This window comes from Phodopus roborovskii, unplaced genomic scaffold (assembly GCF_943737965.1).
Source record: "Phodopus roborovskii unplaced genomic scaffold, PHOROB, whole genome shotgun sequence".
NCBI lineage: Eukaryota > Metazoa > Chordata > Mammalia > Rodentia > Cricetidae > Phodopus > Phodopus roborovskii.
The window spans coordinates 6651451-6674951 of record NW_026126638.1 but is presented as its reverse complement, the minus strand read 5'-3'; the positions used below and the strand labels follow the sequence as shown (position 1 = coordinate 6674951).

The window sequence follows — 23501 nt, the reverse complement described above, 5'->3', positions numbered from 1 at the left end:
AACTGTCGCTTAAGGCGGTTGCTTTTGAAGCGAAGGACAAGAAGATTGCGACCCTGGAGTGGGGCAGAGTACACCTGTGTGTATGACTTCCTCACCAACACCTGTGCGTTTGCTCTACAGGGCCTCTCCGAGGCCCGGCAGCACAGCTGCAGACCCTTGGTGACCCGGAGGGTCCGAAGTTCTCCCTCTAGTGGCTCGCAGTATGCTGGGTTCTGTGGCGACGCGGGAAGCTGGGGACCTCGAGCCTGGGCTTTCGCACGTCCCGGCTGGGGCAGTCAAGCTGGATGTTGCTGGGAAGCAGCTCCGGGTTGCAGGGCAGGGACGCGCCCTTCCCCCGTGCAAACTTTCAGTCGCTGCAACGGAAGCAGGAACTTGATCACGACAAAAATCTGCGGGGCCGGCGCTGGAGCTGCGGAGGATACCCTGCTATCCTCTCCAGACCTTTGCGCGCTTCACCCGCCCTTTGAAAAAAAAAAGCGACCTAGCCGTCCTTGAGCCCAAGCGCCACGGGGACTATAGGGATCAGCTCGCTTGCAGGTAAAGGCGTCTCTTTTCCCCTGGCTAGCCTCGGGTAGGATCGACCCCTGCCGAGAACAGCTCGGTTCCTTTCCCCAGCCCAGCTCAGACACCCACACGGAAGCGACCCCCCAGGGACCAGGCCAGGACAAAGCCGGACTGGTCTGGAGAGAGTATCGTTCAATATACGAAAGCAGATGGCCAGGCGGGCCTGAAAGCACCTGCTATAAATGGCACAAGCTGCAAGTTGTCTGCAGAGGGAGGCTAAACCACCCTGGGAGCAGCATGCCGTTCGTTCAAAGGGAAAAGTGGAAAAGTTATCATGTTTTCTTGTGTGGTTTGTCTCTTTCAACCTGCCGTGTGATACTCTGTAAAGGTGTGTGTGTGTGTGTGTGTGTGTGTGTGTGTGTGAGAGAGAGAGAGAGAGAGAGAGAGAGAGAGAGAGAGAGAGAGAGAGAGAGAGGAAGGACAGTTACTGATACTGACTTCTTGATAGTATGTTGTAAATGGTCCCCAACAACTGAAATAGCTATGCACAAGTTAACTTTGAGTGGCTCTAGGAGGCTGGAGATTCTGGCTTCCAACTTTTCAGCAGGATGAGGTTGAGCTTCTAGGCCTTAAACCCCAAATAATAGCAGATTAGATAACTCCATGGACTGCTGTGTAGCTTAGTGCAGAGGGCTCTGGGTCCAGGCCTTAGGACTGTGCTGATATACAATCCTTAATTGGGGACCAGTAACCAGCTGTTGGGTGTCTTTAATGAAACTATTTTTAATTTAATTAACTGCATTTTCACTGTGTAGCCCAGACTGGTCTGGAACGCATTATGTAGACCAGGTTGGCCTCAAACTCAGAAGATGTGCCTGCCTCTGCCTCCCAAGTTCTAACAGGCTTTCTTGTTGGACTGTCTTTGCCAGCCAGCAAATAATGAGCCAGAGACTTGCTATTAATTATGAAAGCTTGGCCTTTGCTTAGGCTTTTTTCCCACCTAGATCAGTTGCACAGAGCAGGTTTGTGTGCAAGTGCTGGAGGCGGGCTAGACTGGACTCGGCCCTCTCCTCCCTTCCTCCTCCCCTCTCCAGGCCCCATGGATGGAATTCAGGAAGTCTGTGAACATGTGGAAAATTTATTACTTCCCTAGCCTCTCACTGAAAAGCAGCATTTGCGTCAAGACGAATGTAGGCAAAAGCCATCGTAGTGTTAGCAGTAACTGGTTTGCCACCACTGGAGAGCACACGTACTTCCTGTAGGTGTTCCTCGTTGCCAACACCTCAAAAGATTATACTCGACACTACACAGTTGTGGCAGTTATTTGCTATTCCACTCATTATTGTGATTACTAATAAAGAAGCATGTATACCGCACAGCTTTTTTATTTGTCTTAACTGGAGGTGGGACCAAAATGGGCTGTTCGTGAGGATATTCTCTCTCTCTCTCTCTCTCTCTCTCTCTCTCTCTCTCTCTCTCTCTCTCTCGTTCAAAGGGACAAGTGGAAAAGTTCTCATGTTTTCTTGTGTGGTTTGTCTCTTTCAACCTGCCGTGTGATACTCTGTAAAGGGGTGTGTGTGTGTGTGTGTGTGTGTGTGTGTGTGTGTGTGTGTGTGTTAAATAAAGGTCTTACTGTATTCTAGGCTGGCCGGGAGTTCGCTGGGTAGCTCAGGCTATCCTAAAGCCTGGTTCTCCTGCCTTATCTTCCCAAGTGCTGGGATGTCAGATGTGAACTCCATGCTGGGTACACTGGGTTTCTTGTGAGGACATGAGGACATGATCTGTATAAAGAACGTAGAGACTGATATGTGAAGATGATACGTGTTTCCATTTGACTGTACACAGAAGCTGGATGTAATAACAGTCACACTTGTCTATCATCATAGGCTGTCTTTGTATGCTAACTTTTGTTGGTTAAGCACTAAAGTTCATTATTTGGGAAGGGTTCACCTGAAGTGTGACGTGTGTCTAGTAGATATACAATGACATAGCCATTATAGTATCATACAGAGTAATCACACAGCACAAAGAAGCCTTTGTACCACATCTGTCCACCCTCTGTCCACCCTCTGCCCCACTTAGTAAGCTCTGATATATTTTTAGGGTTTCAAATTTTTTTTTTCACCAGGCTTGTGGTACACACCTTTAATTTCAGCACCTGGGAGGCAGAGACAGGCAGATCTCTGTGAGTTTGAAGCCAGCCTAGTCTACATTTTGAGTTCTAGGACAGCAAAGGCAATGTAGAAAGACCCTGCCTCAAAAACACCAGTAATAAAGAAAAAATAAAATTCTCCTTTTCCTTTTATTTTATGTGCATGGGTGTTTTGCCTGCTTATATGTCTATGCCCGACCTGTGTGCACTCCCCAAGGAAGCCAGAAGAGGGCACCATAGCACCTGGGATTGAGTTACAAATAGCTGTAAGCAGCTGGGTGTTGGTGGTGCATGCCCTTTAATCCCAGCATTTGGAAGGCAGGGGCAGGTGGATCTCAGTGAGTTCCAGGCCAGCCTGGTCTACAAAGCAAGCTCCAAGACAGCCAGGGTTGTTACACAGTCCTGGAAAAACAAAACAAGCAAACCAAATAGTTCTAAACCACCATTCCTATGCTGGTACTAGAGCCAGGATCCTTTAGGAGACAAGTCTACGAACTTACTCTCAAAGCCATCTCTCCAGCCCCAGTTCTACTATTTTTTGGTTTGGTTTTTCCAGACTATCAGAGTATATTCTGAGTCAAATGCAGAGTTCAGACTGTCTTCTTTCACTTAGCAATTTACAGTTGAAGACCGCCCCCATTTTTCTGTTGCTTGATACTTCATTTCCTTTTATTGCTGAATAATATTTAAATATATGGTTGTGTCTTGTTTATGTATCCACGTATGGAATAATGTCTTGTTTCTAGCTTAGCAATTTGGAAGAATGCTGCTATAATCCCATGCAGACTTTTGTTTGTTTAGAAGCAAGCTTTTCAAAATTTTAATTTTAATTATGTGTGGGTGTATGTCCTGGTTTGTGCATGAGCCTACAGTGCCTGAAGAGGCCAGAAGAGGGTGTCAGTTCCTCTTAGAGTTTGGAGTTTGACAGCTCCAGAAAGGCAGTCTCTGTTCTTAGTAGCTAAGCCATCCCTCCAGCCCCTGGACACAGTGTTTAATGCATTTGGATAAATACATGTAGGGCAATTGCTGAATTGTATGGCAAGATGACCTTTAAGCTTTGGAAAGGCACTACCACACTTCTCCCAGAGTGGCTCTACCGTTTTGCATTTTACCAGCAAGGAATGGGAGGTCCTGTTGGTCCATATCTTAGTCAGTGTTTGGTGTTTCTTGGATTTTTACCTTTCTAATAGGTATGTGATAGTGTCTCAGTGTTGATTAAATTGCAGTTCCTTGGTGATGCAATGTTGATGCAATGCATTTTAGTGTGTTTATTTGTCATCATATATATGTATACATATACATATATAATACTGTATATAAATTGGTGACATCTCAGATATTTTTCCCATTTTTGATTTTTTGTTTTTGTTGTTTAGTTTGGGGTTTGTTTCTGTTTGTTTGTTTCTGCAATTTTTTGTTTGTTTTTGTTTTTTGGATAGGGTCCCACCATGCAGTCCTGGCTGGCCTGGAACTCAGTATATAGATCAATCTGGCCTCGCACTCACAGATGTCTGCCTGCCTCTGCCACTCTCTTCTTGTTGGGAATTCTTGGTATGTTTCAGATGTCAGGCCTTTAGCAGACAGGTGTTTTACATTTATCCTCTCTGTGGCTGGGGTGATGTAAAGCTCAGCGTGGGAAGCATGAGGACTGGAGTTTGGATCCCAGCCCTCACAGGTGCTGGGTGGGCTGAGCAGCCTTTGAGAGGCAGAGACAGGATCCTTAAGCAAGCTGGCTAGAGAGACTACCTGTGTCAGCAAGCTCTGTGTCTGGTTCAAAACCCATTCATTCCTCGCCGGGCAGTAAGCAGCTGGGCGTTGGTGGTGCATGCCCTTTAATCCCAGCACTTGGGAGGCAGAGGCTGGCGGATCTCTGTGAGTTCAAGGCCAGCCTGGTCTACACAGCAAGTTCCAGGACAGGCTCCAAAGCAATACAGAGAAACCCTGTCTCAAAAAACAAAACAAAACAAAAACCCATGCCTCAAAAGAAGATGGAAGAGCCATTGGGGAAGATCTGAACATCAACCCCACAGGCAAGCGCAGCTGCTCTCTCTCTCTCTCTCTCTCTCTCTCTCTCTCTCTCTCTCTCTCACACACACACACACACACACACACACACACACACACACACACCCCACAAGGGAAGAACACTGGCTTTTGCAGAGCAGCAGTTTTTAGTTTGTATTGAATATGCAGGGGCTGGAGACACGGCTCAGTGCTTAAGAGCACTGGTTGTTCTTGCAGAGGACCTGGGTTCAGTCTCAGCATCCACATGGTGGCTCACGACTGTCTGTAACACCAGTGTCGGGGGATGCTTTCTTCTCACATCTATGGACCCAGATAGGCAATGGTTCATATACATACATTCAGGCTAAATACTCATACACATAAAATAAGTGTAATTTTAAAACAACAGATTTGTTTAGGGATTGTACTTTTGCTGTTGCATCTAAAAACACACCATTTAATTAATCAAAGAACACGAAGACTTTTCTCCTCTGTTATTGCCTGGAATTATATAGATTTATGCTACACATTTGTGGCTGGGATCCATTTGAGTCCTTGTTCTCCGTTTATTTTACATGAGTCTGTCCCGCTGTCCTAACACTATTTTTTAATATAGTTTATTTTTATTTATGTGTTGATTTGTAAATATGTACACATGTGTGCAAAAGCCAGGAAAGGGTGTTAGAGCCCCCCGGGGCTGGATTTACAGGTGGCTGTGAGCCCCCTAAGGCGGTGCTGGGATCCAAGCTCCAGGCCTCTGCAAGAACAGCAAATGCTCTCTGAAACCAAGCCATCTCTCTAGCTCCCAGCCCTGTATTTGAGTTGCCTTCGCACCTTTGCTGAAGATTAATTGTCTGTATTTGTGTGTGTGTCTCCTCATGGGCTTTAACCCTTTCTGTTAACCTATTTGTCTGTTCTTCTGCCGTACACTTTTTTCCCCTTAAGTAACTGTCACTTTGTAGTAATCATTGAAAGAGGAATTGTTGTCTGCACACATTCTCCACTATTGTGCTCACTGACTCTCACGGGTCTCAGCATTCCCATGTCATTATTAAAATTGTTTTGGGGTTATCCAGAGTGACTTGCTAGGGTTGAATTTATAGATGATATCAGGAGGAACTGATGTCTTAATAATAATCTTCCTACCACAAACATAGACTTTCCATTTACTTAGTCTTTGATTTCTTTCCTTAAAGGTTTTTTTTTTTTTTTTTTTTTTTTTTTTTTTTTGAGGCAGGCTTTCACTAAGTGTAGCGTGAGTCGCTCTGTAGACCAGGCTGACCTCAGCCTCCCTGGTTCTGGGATTAAAGCTGTGCACTACCACCTCCTAGTCTTGTCAAGTATGTTTGCTAGTTTTTTGCTTTGTTTAGTTTTTTTGATGCTTGGGATTGAACCCAGGAACTTGCACACTAACTGAGCTATATACCACTAATCTAGGCCGGCAGCTCTCATTAGTTTTGTAGGTACATTAAAAACAGCAACAAGAAAACTATCCTGTTTGGTTTGGTTTGTCTTTTTGAAACAGGGTCTTATATATCTTAGACCGGCCATGTAGTCAAGGATGACCTTGAACTTCTAACTGTGTCTTTACATCCTGAGGGCTGGGATTATAGGTGTGTGCTGCCAGGCCCTGTATATGTTGTGCTGGGAACCAAACACTGAGCTTAGCAGCTGTTACATGAACAGTACCAGCTGAATTGTAGCTGAAACGTTTTGCTAATATAAGCAGCTTCCAGTGGGTGCGAAGGTATGCTGTGCAAGTGTCCTAACGTTGCTCTGCCTCGTCCACTCCTCATGCATGCATTTCTCTCAGGATAGAGCCTACCCGTTCTTTGATTATCAAAGGAGACCGTAGTCAAAGAGAGCTTCAAGCAGCAGACATTGGGAGCTGGGAGGCTGAGTCAGTGGGTAATGCACACGCTGCTCAAATGAGTATCTGAGTTTGAATCCTCAGCACCCGCATAAAAAGCCAGGCATACCATGTATTTGCATAACCACTGTGCTGGGCATTGGAAGGTGAGGGTAGGGAGTGTCATGGCAAGCCAGCCCAGCAGAAACCCTATCCCTGGGGAATAAGCTGGAGAATGCTAGATCAGGACACCCAACATTCTCTCTGGCCTCCGCACACACGTGTAGGGTCATGCACACTATATTGGTTATTTTTGTTATTGGTGCTAGGGTAGAGTACCTTGAGCAAGAGTGGCTTATAGAAGAAAATCGTTATTTTGGTTTATAATTCCAGAGGGAGAGTCTATAATGGCCAGAAAGGCAGGATGGGGAAGCTTGCTGATTACATCTTATCTACACAGGAAAGCAGAGAGAAAATGGGGGAGGGGAGGGGAAGGAGGAAGAGGGAGTAGGAAGTGGGACAAAACTATAAATTGTCAAAGCCCACCTCCAGTGACGTACTTCCTCCTGCATGGTGTATATTTTAACGGTTCCATAACCTTCCCCAAAGTGGGAAAGTTCTAACACATGAGTCATGGGGGACATTTCTCATTTAAATAACCACACCCACCCACCCATACACATGTATCTCTCTCTCTCTCTCTCTCTCTCACACACACACACACACACACACACACACACACACACAGCCACATGTAGTAGCACACAGTTTTAATTCCAGCACTTAGCAGGCAGAACCAGGGACCAGATGAAAAAGAGTTGTCAGACTCACAGGCAAGATTTCCATTTATACCTCTTCACGGGTGTTTCCAGCTTTTATTTGTTAACTATTATTATTATTTGCTTTTTATTCTTGTTTGGTTTTTTTGAGTATTATTATGTTTTGTGTGTGTGTGCTGTCTGTCTGTCTCTCTCTGTGTTAGTGCCTATGAGAGGTCAGAAGACGGTGTCAGATCCTTAGAGTTGGAGCTATAGGCAGTTTGTGAACCAGTGAACATGGTGCTAAGATCCAAACCCTTGTGCTCATGATAGAACTTGGCAAGTGCTCCTACCCACTGAGCTGCCTTACACTGTAGCCCAAGCTGGCCTATAGCTCCACTATGTAGCACAAATTCTAATTGTTCTTAATAATAACAACTCAGAGTAGATATTGTGGTTAAAGCTGGAGATCAGAGAAGCAAAGTGGCCAGCCACTAGAGAGTTCTCACCTCTACCAATGCTCAGGCCAAAGCGGTATCCTGTCCTCAGACTGCATCCTCAGACTACTTAGACCTCACTGTTCCTGAGACGTCACTGCTCCTCAGATTGCATCTCTCTCCTGTCTCCTCCCACCTTATATTCCTCTCTCCACCCAGCCATATCACCCCTGTATCCATCTCCTTAGTGCTGGGAATAAAGGCGTGTCACTCCAAGTGCTGGGATCTCCTTTGTGTGAGCTCTTTTCTGGTTTCATGTAGCCCAGGGTGGCTTTGAACTAACAGAGATCTGTCTGCCTCTGTCTCCTGAGTGCTGGGATTAAAGGTGTATGCCACCACTGCGTGGCCTCTATCGCTAACTAGTGTGGCTAGCCTTGCACCCTGATCTTCAGGCAAGCTTTATTTGTTAGATCATAAACAAAATGTCACCACACCCCCGTGGGCCTTGAACTCATGGTCCTCCTGCTTCAGCCTCCCAAGGGTCATTGATAAGTTTCTGTCTTTGTTGTTGTTCTAGGGGGAAGTGACCCCGTATAATCTTCCTGAAGTAAACTGAGACCAGAAGAGTCACCTTGACCTCTGAAGAGACCAGGATTAGCAAAAGTTCAGAATGCTCTTCCAGGAGGAGCGGAGCTGGGCTTATACTTTGGTGATAATTTGCTTCCTGACACCAAGGCTGGCCGCTGCTCAGAAGTGCCTCACCGAGAGTCTAGAGGATGCGGTCATTGACATCCAGTCCTCCCTTTCGAAAGGAATCAGGGGCAATGAGCCCATCTACACCGTAACTCAGGAAGACTGCATCGGTGCCTGCTGTTCAACACAAAACATAGCGGGTAAGTAACACGGCCAGCTGCGGTGTGTGTGTTTTGCCAGCTGTGGCTGAGTGTTTTGCAGCAAGGTAGTTGGAGGGCGTGGCTTGTTCGTTTGCACCAGTGCTTCTCAGTGGAGCAGAAAGACAAGTGAAACAGTTACTGGGGAATTGTCCATGAGCACATTCCACCATCCCTCCCCAGAGCTGTATTAAAGTTGCTGGTAAGTGTGTCCATGTGTACCTCAGATGGGTTCAGGGATGAAACTCAGGTCACCAGGCTTACGCAGCACCCCCTTCACCAGATGAGCCACCTTGCTGGTCCAGGATGGAGTCATTTACTCTGAAAACATTTATGGGACACAGAAAACAGGCTCATGGATTTAAACCAATGCCTTCAAACACTCCAGGCTTCAAACTGAAAAGAGAAGCGTGAATGGGGATCTGGCTGCAAGACTCTGTCTGAATTCTCCACACGAAACAATGTTGACTTTGTCCAGTGTGCCACACCTTGCTAAGTGCTAGAATTAGTACATGGGACCAGAAGATGTCGCCATCAAGGACCATGAAACAGTGCTGGGCGAGACAATAAGCAGGTGTCTGTTCTTGAACTTCTCTTCCTATGATGCTGTGGCATAAGGAATGTATATGTAGTCTTTGTCTCGGGTCCTTATTTTTTGGTGGTGCTGTAAGTGAGAACAAAACCCGTGGTCTCATGGACATGTATGCTAGGTAAGTCCTCCCCCACTCAGCTCTTTTCCCCAGTCCTCTTTTTACTTGAACAAGAAAGGTTTGTTTTTATGTCATGAGTGTATGTGCACCATGTGGGTGCAGTACCAGTGGAGGCCAGAAGAGGGTGTCTGACCCCCTGAGGCTGTTACAGGTGAGCTGCCGTGTGGGTGCTGGGGACCAAACCTGGGTCCTCTGTAAAAGCAACAAGTGCTCTGAACCACTGAGCTGCCTCCAGCCCCCAACTTTGTACTTTGTAATTGAGACATGGGCTCACAAAATTGTCAGGCTGCCTTTAAAACTAGCACTTGTGAATCTCCTGCCTCTGCCTTCTGAGTTACTGGGGTTACACACAGGCTGACCTGTGTTTTTGGCACAGAGCTCCTAAGCCCTTGGCATGTACGGACAGGAGCAGGTCCCATGACTGTGAGTACCTTTCAACTATAACTTACTTGTGCTAGTTGAGGCTACGTTAGCAGGCTCACAGACTGTTCTAGATGTTGCTGATCATGAGAATGAGCAAACTCTGGTCAGAAGCTGGGGACACTCAGCCCTGTGCCCTAGTACTCCAGGGAGGGGTCACCAAACCAAAGGATTGGCAACTTTAAGTGATTATGACTATACAATAGAGCTGTCATATAGGTCCCTAAAGGATGAATTTTGGAGAGCTTCCAGATAGGTGGGTGGATATGCTTGTGTGGTAAGAAGATATCCCCTGACTCCATGAGAAATGAAGCTCCTACACTGGTGACAATTCTCTGCCTCTCCTTACGTACCCCTTCATCCAACTGTTCATTTGGATCCTTTATATTATGTATGGGGGAGGCCCTGGGCTTGATAGCCAGCGCACATGCCAAAACAATTTCTGGCCTTCATCTTGCAACATGATTATAAATATAACTATTCTTTGAGTTCTATGAGCCAGACTAGCAAATTATTAAACTGGAAGGGACAGGGTTGTGGCAACCTCTGAGTTTGTAGTCAAGTCACTGAGTTTGGAAACCTGAGACCTGGTACTTACCACTGGCTTCTGAGAGGACAGCAGGCTTGCAGGAGAGAACCGGTAAGCCTGTTGAGTCTGGTGCTGACCCAGCGGGTTAGATTAGGAGTCAGGTGAACTAGGATGTAGTCATTGGCAAGCATTTGGAGGGATGCTGTGGAAAGAGACCCTATACTAGATATCCATAGGAAGTAGCCCTTTGATGGCCTCAAATTGAGCAGTAAGCTGTCTGGTGCTGTGCTTTATAGAAAGTATAGAGATTTAACTTAAATCCCTGCCTTTTAAAAATATATAAATGTTGATGTGGAAGCTTCAGTAGCTCGGGGGTTAAAGCCTGATCTCCCAAACGTGGAGACAAACATTTATCTGAAATAGAGGTGAACACGGTGATTGACGCATGTCTGAAATCCCAGCCCTCAGATGATCATGAGTTCCATACCACCCTGGACGAGACTAGACTAAGGCCTCGGGCACCAAGGGCTCGAGCAGATCCTTGCTCTCTCTGTTTATGTCAGTTATTTTGTCATAGTAATAGGATCTTAGGTAAAGTGGCAGGTCCAGAAAAAAAACCCAAATCACAAGCAAAATTTTGTGTCCTTCGTGTTGACGTTCATCTTCCTACAGTCTATAAATCTGTAGTCTTTATTCTAATGGCTGATAAGTGGGGAGGGGACACCAAGGGAAAGCTCACACAAATGACTAGCCTGAGCTGATAGGTGCTCAGAGAGCCTGAACCAACAACCAGGGAGTGTGCATGTTACAGTTGTGTAGCTTGGTTCTTATGGGACTCCTAACAGTGGGAACAGGAATAGTCTCTGACTTTTCCCCTGGCTTTTGGGACCCCACTTCTCATATTGGATTGCCTTACCCAGCCTTAATTATTATATGGGGAGGTGCCTAATCTTACTACAGCTTCATATGACATGTTTTATTGATACTAATAGGAGACCTGTCCTTTCCTGGATGGAGATGGAGGAGGATGGGATTGGGGAGAGGGAAGCGAGAGGGATTGGGAGGGGAGGATGGGGGGAGGCTGCAGCTGAGATGTAAAATAGATTAATAAAAACAAACAAACAAATAAATAAAAATGTAAAACAACAAAAGGAAAAAGAATCTGTGAACTAAGATCCATGGGTGGCAAAACTGTGTGAGTATTTTCACTGTACCACAAGGCAGAGAACTGTGTATTTTCACTGTACCATAAGGCAGGGAGGGCCTCAGTTCTTGGAGTTGAGGACAAATGCCTGGTTTTCTATGTCACCAGGTAACACCCACACATCAGTATTCAGTCCTCACAGATAATATTCATATTTCCCATAAATTGTTTTGTTGGCTTGTTTTTGAGACAGTGTCTCACTGTACAGACTAGAGTGCCATGAATTTGGGATGATCCTCCTGCCTCTGCCTCCTGAGTACTGGGATTACAGAATGTACAACTATGCCCAGCTTTTGTTTGCAACTGGGTGTTATGTAGCTTAAGATAGTCTCAAACACATGCCCTTGAGCTCCTGACCCCTGTGCCTTGGTCTCCTAACTACTAAGATTACCTAACTGTACCACCCACCCAGCTAGCATCACTCCCCCCATTTTATTCTGCCTTATTGGGGTCTCCAGTCTAAGGGATAACGTACCCACGGTCAAGCTTCCCCCCTAAGTTAATCCTTTCTGGAAGTAGACTCAGGACACACCCAGGAGTGAGCTTCACTAACTCTTAGGTGCATCTCAGACCCATCAAGTTGACAGTGATATTAACCTTCACAAACGCTACTGCAGGCATGCATTGTTGGAAAAGGAAACGCAGGGCTGTCCCAGGTTGAGTGAGTGATGGAGGGGAGAAGCAGTAGAATCCTGGTGAGAGAAAATTCTTTCCTATCTGCAGAGTTTGGCATTTTGAGATAGGATGTTTTTTTATAGACTGGCCTCAAATTCGCTATGTAGCTGCATGAGGATGGCCTTGAACTCCTGATTCTCCAGCTGCTACCTCCTGAGTGCTGACATTATACGTCTGTACTACCACACCTAGCTAATCCATAGGATTAGGGGGGGTGGTTCTCAAGCTTATTTTTATTTTATGTGTATATGTGTTTTGACTGCATATACGTTTGTTTATCATGTGTGTGCTTAACCAGAAGAAGGCATCAGATCCCCTAGAACTGGAGTTCCAGATGATTGCATCATGTATGTGCTGGGGTGCAAACCATCATTCTAGCCTCTGAAAGCTATTTTAACAAATAGAAGATTTATCCCGAGAGAACTAAATGTGCTGCTAAAGACTTTGTTTCAGGAGATGAAGAGATGGCTCAGTGATTCAGAGCACTCTGCTCTTCCAAACGGTCCAGGTTTGGATCCCAGCACCCACGTGATGCTCACAACCATCCGTAACTCCAGTAACAGAAGATCTGACGCCACCCTCTCCTGGCTTCTGTAAGCACTGTATGCACATGGTACACAGACGTGTGCAGACACACACACACACACAATAATAATAAAATTTTAAATTAAAAAAATGGTTTTTCCAAGATTAACTTAACTTGGGTTTATAAACCAAGTCAGTGTCTTTTGAAGTTGCTTTCTACCATTAAACTAATCAAAAGGAAATGACCTGAGCGGCAGAGGAGAGAACAGAGTACTCCTGGTAAGGCTCCTCCAGCTTGCACTACACTAAAACGCTCTCATTGTAGGGGATAGACCCTGTAACCTGATGATCTTCGACACCCGGAAGACAGCCAGACAGCCCAACTGCTACCTGTTCTTCTGTCCCAGTGAAGAAGCCTGTCCACTGAAGCCAGCAAAGGGACTCATGAGCTACAGGCTCATCAGAGGTAATGAAGGCATTGTCCTCTTTCTTTTAAAGCTTCAGTTTCTGTGGAAGATTCCCTGTAAGAGTCTGAGTACCAAAAGGGTTCATAAATATTTCATGATTTGAAGTTCATTAAACAAAAATATATTTTCTTATAATAGCATCTGGCAGTATTTTTTTCTATTTTGTTTTACCTTCATATTATTAAAAGTGCACAGGTCTGTTATGAAACCTTTTCTTTAAAAAAAAAAAAAAAAAGAAGACAAACTCTTCTATGTAACCCAGGCTAGCCTACAAGAGAACTGTTAGTTGTTAATATTCTTTTTTTTTTTAGTTGTTAATATTCTATCTTTTCATTTGTTAAATAACTAACAAATGCTATTTAGCATTTCTTATGCATCGGCACACTTTTTCTACTACAGGGATGAAGACTGAACATGAAAACCACAGTTCTTGTTTCTTCTGAAACTGACTTTTGGGGGGATGGAGATAATATCCATAATGTATGCTGGAGAAGAGAGTAGAGGAGTCATGGGGCTGTGCAGGGCTGAGGTTGTCCTTTAAAGAAGTCACAGGGCTGTGCAGGGCTGAGGTTATCCAACAGAATAACCACCAAGGCAACCCCCTAAGTTAGGTGATCAGTGAACAGGTAACCCCTGGACTGAGATCTGAAAAGCCAAGGACCAGATATGAGAGGATGGAGAAGGCCTTCCAGGATGATGATGATCCTCAGGCAGAGTGGATTTGGAATGTTTGAAGGCCAGTCGCCCATTCTGAACCCTTGGAGGCATAGTAAGCTGTGCAGGGAATGGGGGCAGGGGGCAGGGGGCGGGGAGAGACAGGGAGACCAGACCACAGTGCATTTGTCATGTAGAGGAGGTGGGTTTTATTCCAGGTGTAAAAGGAGTTCACAGGGGAGTATGCTCGTGCACGTGTGCACATGGCATGGCATGCGTGGAGGGCAGAGAGAGGCCTTGTACACTTAGTTTCCTAAGTGTGCATTCTGGGTATCTTACTCAGGTCTTGCGTTGCAGGCGTGGGCGGTAAGCATCTCCACCCTCTGAGCCATCTTGTTTGCCCAAATAATTTGTTTTGTTTTTGTTTTGTATTTTTTGAAGGTTTTCATTTTTATGTGCATTGGTATCTTGCCTGAATGTATGTTTGAGGGTGTTGGACCCCTGAAAGTAGAGTTACAGGTAGTTGTAAGTTGCCATGTGGGTGCTGGGGATTGAACCCAGGTCCAGAGAGATGGTAAAGGAGATCGGGAGAGGTGGAAGATGAAATGTAGAGGTGGCAAAGGAGTTGGGGAAAGGTAAGGTTGGTAGGACTTGCTGGTAGTCAAGGAAATGAGCACAAGAAGGCCGAGACCTGGTTTTTGAATTGAACATTAAGGGATTTTGAGACAAGCAGTTTTAAAGCCAGGAGGTGGAGTAGAATGAAGGGTTCTCCCTTGCCGTTAGGTTGGAGTGCTTTGTGGAATGAACTACTAGGGGCACACCGGTGCTGACTGCTTCATTTTCTCAGCGGGGGTGTGGGGGGTGTGGGGGGTGCCTGAAGTTTGTTCCAGAACCAGGGAAACCCAATGTGCCAAACACTTCCTTGAACAGGTACAAAAAGCACAGATTGTTTTAACGATCTGCTACGGGGACATAAGTTACAATGGAAGGTTAAGTCTTCTAATTTTCATAATACTTCTGTACAGTTATTGCTTTTATGATGTATGAAAGAAGAAATACAAGATAAAGGTGTTGGCAGATAGCAGAAGAAAGGGAAGGTGGCCTGCCTAGGTAGGAACCTTTTAAGGGCCGGTACAAAGGTGTGGGAGCTGGAATCAAGCTGTTCTGCTGGTATCCACCAGGGGGCATCATGAGCACAGAGCAGGTGCTAGGATTTTTCCTGGCAGTGACACCAGACCCTGGACACATGCAGAGGACTGTTTATTCCTACAGGATGTATACAAGTTATGTTCTTAATTCTATTTATAAATACACCCGTGTTTATGGGCTGAGTTATTCCAGTGATCATAAGTTATCCTGTTTGAACTGAAATGAAATGTAAATGTCTGTTTGGTTTGTTTCTGAAGGAACTTCTATTTCCTGTAACCGACTGACTAATACTTACAGACTGACACTTTGAAAGATGACAATGGACTCTGCAGCTTAGCATCAATGTGTCTTTAATAGTTTAGGGATGTATCTTTTCTACCAAGCACCGTAAGAATGGGAGCATTCAGAAACCCAATAAATGGGAAGTCTGTTTGCTTAGCTGGTTTCCAAGAAATAGTCCCTCATTTATTTACTCAGTAAAATCCCTTGAGAAATGAGACTCAAAGAGGTGAAGGCCCAGGGCTGTTTCCCTGTCCGGTGCCTTATATCCACAAAGAGAAGCCCCGCCCAGTGCGAACAGCAGTGTGCGAGGCGAGAGGAACAGCTGTGGAGGGTTCTGGGTGCTTCCAGGCTCTTTGCCAACACGTGTATCTTATCAAAAGGGGCCGGTGCCGGCTTTTCATTACAGCTGAGCACACAGGCTTGAGAAAGTAAACAGCTGTTTTGGTCAAGCTTGTCAATGGACATATCTAACTTCTAACATACAGACTACAGGTCATTCAGCTAAATAGTCTTGTTCTTGCTGCCCATTATTTTAGAATATTATTTAAAGGTCTTAATGTTTTGTGTGTGTGTGTGTGTGTGTGTGTGTGTGTGTAGCTCATCGTGTTGGTAGTGAGGCAGTCAGAGGACAACTTGTAAGAGTTGATTTTCTCCTGCCATGTAGGTCTAAGGAACTGACAGAACTCAGGCTTTTCAGGAAGCCCAGTTGAAAAATCTAACTGACTTTTTTTTTTTTACTTTAAAATGAAACGTGCTGAGGTGTGTGTGTGTGTGTGTGTGTGTGTGTGTGTGTGTGTGTGTGGTCATGAGGATCCACCTTGGGACCTAATACCTGTTATAAACTATATTCCCAGTCCCTAAGTAACCATTTTTATTAAATACCTAACGTTACGGACGGTGACATCACCTGTAGTAATATATTAAAAAATAAACAAGGATGATATTTAAAGAGAGAGAGGAGCAGAGAAAGACAGAGACACAGAGGGAGAGAGACAGAGACACAGAAGGAGAGAGACAGAGACATAGAGGGAGAGAGACAGAGACAGAAGGAAAGAGACAGAGGGAGAGAGACAGAGACACAGAATGAGAGAGACAGAAGGAGAGAGACATAGAGGGAGAGAGACAGAGACAGAGGGAGAGAGACAGAGAGACAGAGACCTGCCTGTGCTGATGGAGGAAAGAGGAAGCTCAGGCACCCTGATTTGGGGGATTATTGGAGAAATGTTTCGAGACAGAGTCTCATGTAAACCAGGCTGGCCTTGAACTCACCATGTAGCTGAAGATGACTGTGAACTCTTGACCCTTCTAGTTCTGGAGTGCTTGGATTATGGGCATCGCCAGTACACCCTATTTCTATTTTAGAGTACAGTAGCCTAGAGCACAGTTTTTCTGTCTACTGTCAAATAGTATTTAGGTTTTGGAGGCCTGTGTTTGAAGTACTTTGGCCATATGCGGCCAGTTGGATCTATTCACGGTTGACCTTGCAGTATAAAAGCTGCCACAGGGGATATGTAAATAAATGAACTTCTATTCTGGACACCAGTAAAACTTGGTTGAAGAACACTAAAATTCAAATGGTGTATGGTTTCCACATGTCAAAAAATTCTTTTGGTTATTTTCAGCCATTTAAAAATGTAAACTTCATCCACAGCTTGCAAACCACAGAAAGGTAGGTGGCAGGGAGGATTTGGTCATTCCTGTTAAGCCATGCCCTAGATGAGTCAAGTGGTGGTTTTAAAGGCTCATGTAGTCTGGGGAGTGGGGTGGGGGGTTACATGCCTGTAGTTCCAGCAGGGTGAAGGCAGAAGGATCAGGAGTTCAAGATGAGCCTTGACTACATATCAGATTCAAGAAGAGCCTGAGCTACGTGAGACTCTCTCAAAAGGGAGATGAAATGGAGCCAGCAAGATGGCTCAATGGGTAAAGGCATTTGATGCCAGGCATGATGACCTGAGTCTGCACCCTGGGACTGACATGATCGGAGAAAACAGGCTTGTACAAGTTGTCCTCCTCCATACACACACATGCTGGGCATGTGCCCCCACACACACAAATACAAGCTTAAAAGTAATTTTAAAGCTGAAATAAATGATAAAGAACCATGCAAAGGTGAGGATTTTCGAGCTCTCGCAAACTGTCATGCCTCTGGAGTGGCCTCTGTTAGGAGAGGTGACTTTGGACCATGAAAAAGAAAAGGAGAGCAGAGGCTGCCGCCTCCTGTGTTTCCTGCAGAACTTTCTGTCTTGTTTTCTCTGTCCTGGTTCTCTTTAGTGCATGAGATGGGGTCTCGTGTAACCCTGGTGGCTTTGACCTCTCTATGCAGCAGCTGAGAATGGCCTTGAGCAGTGGCTTCTGCTCTCACCTCCTGGATGCTGGGATTAGAGGTGTGTCCCACTGTGCGCAATTCAGGGGACGCTGGGGGTGGAGCCCCAGGCTCACACTTGCTGGACAAGGTGCCTTACCAACTGAGTACATTCCCAGCCCAGCCCTGCAGTTCTGGCACTATCAAAACAGCCAAGGAGCAGAGTTCATTCTGAGCAACTTAGCCCTCACTGTACTCGACTGCCTTAACAAGCTTTTCTAGTCTGGACTGCGATGATTAGCTGTGTGGCTCAGAGCAAAACCATGAGCGTTTTCTGGCCGTCAAATCCCCACCTTAGGAGTTGGTCTGAATAGCCACACTCTTCCTATCCAGTGTGGGCATTATGATTTCAAACATCATACTCACAACCTAAGGCATTCTCTCTGCAATCCCAAGCCTTGAGAGTCAGAGTCGAGTCTCCTGGATAGCCTCCCTCTTCTGATAACACTCCAGAAGCGTCCACCCCCGACTTCACTTGGAAAATGTTATCTGCCTTGAGCTATTTCTTTGGCTCGGCGTTCTTCGACAAGTCCCTCGACCCTCGGAGTCCACTCCTCCACCTTTCTCTCAAACCCTTGTCACTGCTGAAGACCTGTTGTCAGGACTCTGCCTCCCCAGACTCCTCATTTTACCAAGGCTTCCAAGGCTCTTTCTCAGCCATCCCACGCCCAGGCTGGAGCATTGGTCTGCATGATTAGCTGTCTCATAGACAGTTGACCTGTCTACAGGGACGATTGTCTCATATCAGCATTTTCCCTGCCAGTACCCATCCTGGTCAGGCCACCCTGGCCCTGCCTGCCCTGCCCTGCACCATCTGCATCTCCCTAAACCTCTTCATGCCTTCCACATGGCTCTCCTCTCGGGCTCGTTGCTACCCCTCCCCACTTTCTCTTCTCTTCTGTCCCACCAAGCTAGAAATAAACCACACCATGAGGTAGACAGACACTGCTGTGATCATTTGTAATTTGTGTTTTTCTATTGTATATATGCTTTGGTGGATTATCAAGTATCTGAGGCTGAGGTTTAGCTAAGTGGTACAATGCATGCTTAATGTGTACAGGATGGCCTTGTGTTCATTTCCAGCATGTGTGCACAAGTACACACACACACACACACACACACAGAGAGAGAGAGAGAGAGAGAGAGAGAGAGAGAGAGAGAGAGAGAGACAAGTTGTCAGTCTGTAGTGATATCTTGTTTCTACTCTAACAAATAAAACTTGCCTGAAGATCAGAGGGCAGAGCTAGCCACTAGTTAACCATAGAGGTCTGGAGGTCTGCAAAGACAGGGAGTGGTGTGGCTGGGCAGAAAGAGGAAGTGATAAAGGGGAGGAGATGGGAGCTCAGTCTCTTTTTGGTTGGGGAGTTGAGTAGGTAAGATCGCTGTGGTTTTGCTCCTTTGTCTCTCTGATTGCTCAGCGTTTCCCCCTATATATAGCCAATGACCCTGAGATTAAGAGTCTCATGCTCTTCTGACTGAGCTACCCACGTTACATCAGTCAGTCTTAGTTTGCTATCTGTTGCTATGATAAAACACTGACCAAGAGCAATCTGGGGAGGAAAGGTTTCATCTGGCTTATACATCCTGATCCCAGTTCATCACTGGGGGAAGCCACAGCAGGAACCTGGAGGCAGGAGCTGATGCACAGGTCATGGAGGATGCTGCTCACTGGCTAGCTTTCCACTCCGCTCAGTCTGCTTTCTTATACACTCTAGGGCCACCAGCCCCAGAGTGGCACCACTCATAATGGGCCAGGCCCGTCCACACCAGTCATTAACCAAGAAAATGCTTGACAGACTAGCCCACAGGGCAATCTAATGGAGGCATTTTCTCAATGGTGGTTCTCTCTAGCCATGTGACTCTCCTTTCTGTAAATCAACAAAACAACAACAAGAAAAAGACAACTGACCAACCAGGCATCAAGTATGCTTGGGGGTATAGTAGACATTTGTATTTTACTTATATGTAGCATGAATTAATAAAAGACCCAGTGACAGATATTGGGGTTTAACCTGAAGACCAGGGAAGCAAAGCAGCCAGCCACTAGCTCTCACCTCTAGCTCAGGCTGAAAGGGCTGATCCACGCACGAGGTCTTCACCAAGTCTCAGACTGCTGCCTCTCCTCAGCGTGGCTGGAGAATGAATGCCTCATACTGAGTCCTTGCTCCTGTCTTATAACCTCTCATTAGTCCTGGTATTAAAGGTGTGAGCTACAATTCTCTTTTAGACTGATTCACTCTTGAGTAGATCTGGGTGTCCTTGGACTCATGGAGATCTGTCTACCTCCTAATCCTGAGTCCTGGGATTAAAGGTGTGTACCACCACCTCCCAGCTTCTGGCTGCTGGGATTAAAGGTGTGTGCTTGGCTTCTATGGCTTGTGGTTGACTTCGCTTTCTGGGTCTTCAGGAAAGCTTTAACGAATCATAAATAATATATCCCCACACATCTCCTTTTTGTTTTCTTTATATTTCAGACTTTCCATTTCCCAGAGCCACTTCACCACTCCAGAAGTTAACACAAGAAGAATCTCTCTTACTTGGCCATACCTCGACAGCAGTCTCTGTCCGGGCACCTCCTCCCAGAGGTTACCCAAAGCCCACCAGTCTGACTTGGAGAGATGTATCTTCTCAGAGGTCCACCGCCTCAGCTCACTCACAGAAACTCATCAAGATTGATGGAACAAACACACAGCTCCCTGTTTATAAAGAAAGGGGCCAGTCTCGGAGCTTAGAGCTGTCCTCAGAACTGAAAATGGCTCACCTGCTCCCTGAAAATGTGACCACTCCCCCTATCACTGTAGCTCTTGCTTCTCTCCATAATGTCCCTGCCACTCTGAAGCCTGCACTTTTGTTCACCAGTGCCTCAGTGACACTGGTGCCTTTACAGCAGAAGGGGGCCGCCACACCTTCTCCACCCTTAACCACAGTGACCTGGAAGCCTCCTGCAGGCCCCATGTCTACAAGTGTCACACAAGCAGTTACACGCCAGGCAGCTCTGACCACTGCCTCTCAGGCACATATGAACTCGAAAGGTATCTTAGAAACCGCACCCTTTCAAGCAGGCTCCAAGCTAACCTCAGACACGGGGCATGGGAAGAGCTCTGAGGCCCTGTCTTCGTCAACCTCAGAGTCTTCTGTTATAAGCAAGACGGCTTCCTGGGAGAATGGGAAGGCCAGTGTAGGCAACACATCACTGAGCAGGGTTCCAAAGAGCCAGCATGGACTTTCATTTGAGAAGTGGCTTCTCATTGGGACCCTCCTCTTTGGCGTTCTGTTCCTGGTAATAGGCCTGGTCCTCTTGGGCAGGATGCTGGCAGAATCCCTCCGTAGGAAACGGTATTCAAGACTTGACTACTTGATCAATGGCATCTATGTCGACATTTAAAGACAAATTGGGGATCTCTTAGTTGGTGTAATAACTCGTTGCCAAATGCACCTGTTTCTCCTGCCCAGCCCATCTCAGTAGGAACTATATCTTGAAGGACTCTAATGCTACTTTTCTTCATTTTCGTTTCCTTTTTGAGACAGGCTCAGGTAGCTGGGGCTGGTCTTGAACTCCTGCTCCTCTTGCCTCTGCCTCCCACCTCTACTTCATGGTTACAGGTTTTCACTACCTTGTCTGGATTTTTAATTAAAAAAAGATTTTTTTTAAATTCCTTTGTAGCACTAGAGGTCAAATTCAGGGCCTTCTGCATGCTGGACACTCTACTCCTGGGCCTCATCCCCAGCCCAACCTCTTTCTGTTTGTTTGTTTGTTTTTTCAGAAGAAGAGAAAGGATAAAAGAAACTAAGTTATTTAAGTGACCTGTCTGTAAAATAGTAGCTGAAAATAATTCTGAGTTAAAATATTAAGTCCACTTGAGTATAAAGTAGAAACCTGTATCTAAACATAAGTTTAGGCCATCTGAGTTGGAATTCATTACTATTTCTCATTCCAGATAATGGCAACTGTTTGATACTAGTTCTAATGGATTCTCTTTCCTTTTTTTTTTTTTTAATATGGATTCCAATAAAACTCATTCCAGATGTGTTTCCCCCCAATTAAATATTTGAATAAATCTCTTGTTACTCAGAATTGTTCTAAGTGGCATGGCCAGCTGGATAGCTTTCAATTTCTTCCCACCAGCAAAGTGGTGAAATGATGAAAATATGTTCCATGTTAAGAAATGACAACCTCTCTCTTCCCATCAATGACCAAAGGAGCTCCTTTGGGAGAATCTTAGAAGAGTATTAATCCACCATGGAGACGACGATAAGTTAGTTTTTGTTATTTATTTATTTAAGACAATGTTTCTTGTAGCCTAGACTGGCCTCAAACTCTCTATGGAGCCAAGGATGATCTTGAATTACTGACCTTCCTGCCTCCACCTTCCAAGTGCTGGGATTACAAGTATGTACCCCATGCCTGGCTAGTAAATTAGTTCTAATACACAGCCAAGCAAACCCATTTGGGATTTGGCTTAACTTTTTAAAGTGTTAACATTTTCTAAAATTGTACCAAGTTTCAAAATTATTGATTTTGTTTTTGACTATCAATTACAGATTTACTGGGGATAATATTAGAAGTGATACATAGCATTTGGGTTAATATGCTACACCTTTTTATTTGCTGAAGTTCTGAAACTTCTGGGAAATGCTTATGCAGAAGAGAGTTTGCCAAACAGGAGTGTAGAAGGGCATTTAGGTCAGGTGGGCGCCTCACCTCCCAATTCCAATGGGTAGACCCATCCAGATGTAGATGGGTTTGGACACATCTGTGTGTGCGTATGTACATCTATGTAGGGTCCAAAGTCCAGAGCTGGGTGTTCATCTAGTTTGACCCCTGTTCCTGTGATAAACATCATGAGCAAAGCAACTTAGGGCAAAGTTTATTTGGCTTACACTTCTGGGTGGAAATCCATCAGTGAGGGAAAGCAGGACACCATGGGGGAACTGGCTGGCTCCCTTTCTTACACAGCCCAAGTCCATCTGTCTAGGGAATGTACCACCCACAGTGGGCTGGGCCCTCGTACATCAATTAGACATGTCCGGAGGCCACTATGACGGAGGATGTTCTTCACCTGAGGGTTGGGTTTCTTAGGTGTGCCAAGTTGACAACCAAGATTAACTACCTCTATCATTTTCCACACTTTTTTTTAATTCAAGGTCTCACTGAATACAGAGCTTACCATCTGGCCAGACTAACTGGCCAGTGAGCTCGGAAATCCTGTCTCGGCTTCCCAGGGCTAGGATTACAGACATGCACCATTGCACTCTGCTTTTTCAAGCGGCTGCTGGGATCCGAACTTAGGTCCTCAAAGTTGCATAGCAGCACTTTCCTGACTGAGCTATATTTCCCAGTCCCTAAACATGGTTTTAAAGAATGGGTTTCAGGAGGCTGAAAGGATGACTCAGCAGTTAAGAGCACTTGCTGCTCTTTCAGAAGCCTGGGGTTCAGTTACCAGTACCTATATATACACAGCAGCTCACAGCCATCTGTGACTCCAGTTCCAGGTGACTGAACACACCCTTCCCCTTCTGATCCCTGCAGGTATCTACATGCAAGTGACACACACACACACACACACACACACACACACACACACACACACACACTTTGGACTTCATATTGCAAACTATATAGCAAGCACTAGAGGGCGGTAGCTGGTTAACTAGAGTAGCCATGAAAGGAGAAAATAACACCGATTTCTCCCCTTCATCTTCCCTTCTGTGCTCCTAACAACCACCCACCACCACCATGGTCTAGGCAAAACCCAGCTAAGAGAAAAGCTGGCCCATTGAAAGTCCTATTTTTCATGCATTTTTTTTTTTCAGTTTAACAGTTTGACATGAATCTCCAAGGAGTTTACATAAGCTTCAAGTAGATTGAGTAATTAAAGCCTTGAGATGATTTAACAAGCATTTTTTTAATATAAAAATGTCCACATGTA

At 45.5% G+C, this 23501-nt stretch overlaps 1 protein-coding gene and 1 pseudogene across 1 annotated transcript; one reads left to right on the top strand and one right to left on the bottom strand.

Moving 5' to 3' along the window:
• Nucleotides 1-23501, bottom strand: part of LOC127212972 (actin-related protein 3-like) — a 220518-nt pseudogene that overhangs the window by 94877 nt on the left and 102140 nt on the right.
• Mansc1 (MANSC domain containing 1) lies at nt 94-21644 on the top strand. The gene is made up of 4 exons (XM_051173190.1): nt 94-537; nt 8282-8597; nt 12983-13123; nt 20046-21644. Exons 2-4 carry the CDS (start codon nt 8375-8377, stop codon nt 20954-20956), a joined length of 1275 nt encoding a protein of 424 aa, XP_051029147.1. The 5' UTR covers nt 94-537; nt 8282-8374; the 3' UTR covers nt 20957-21644.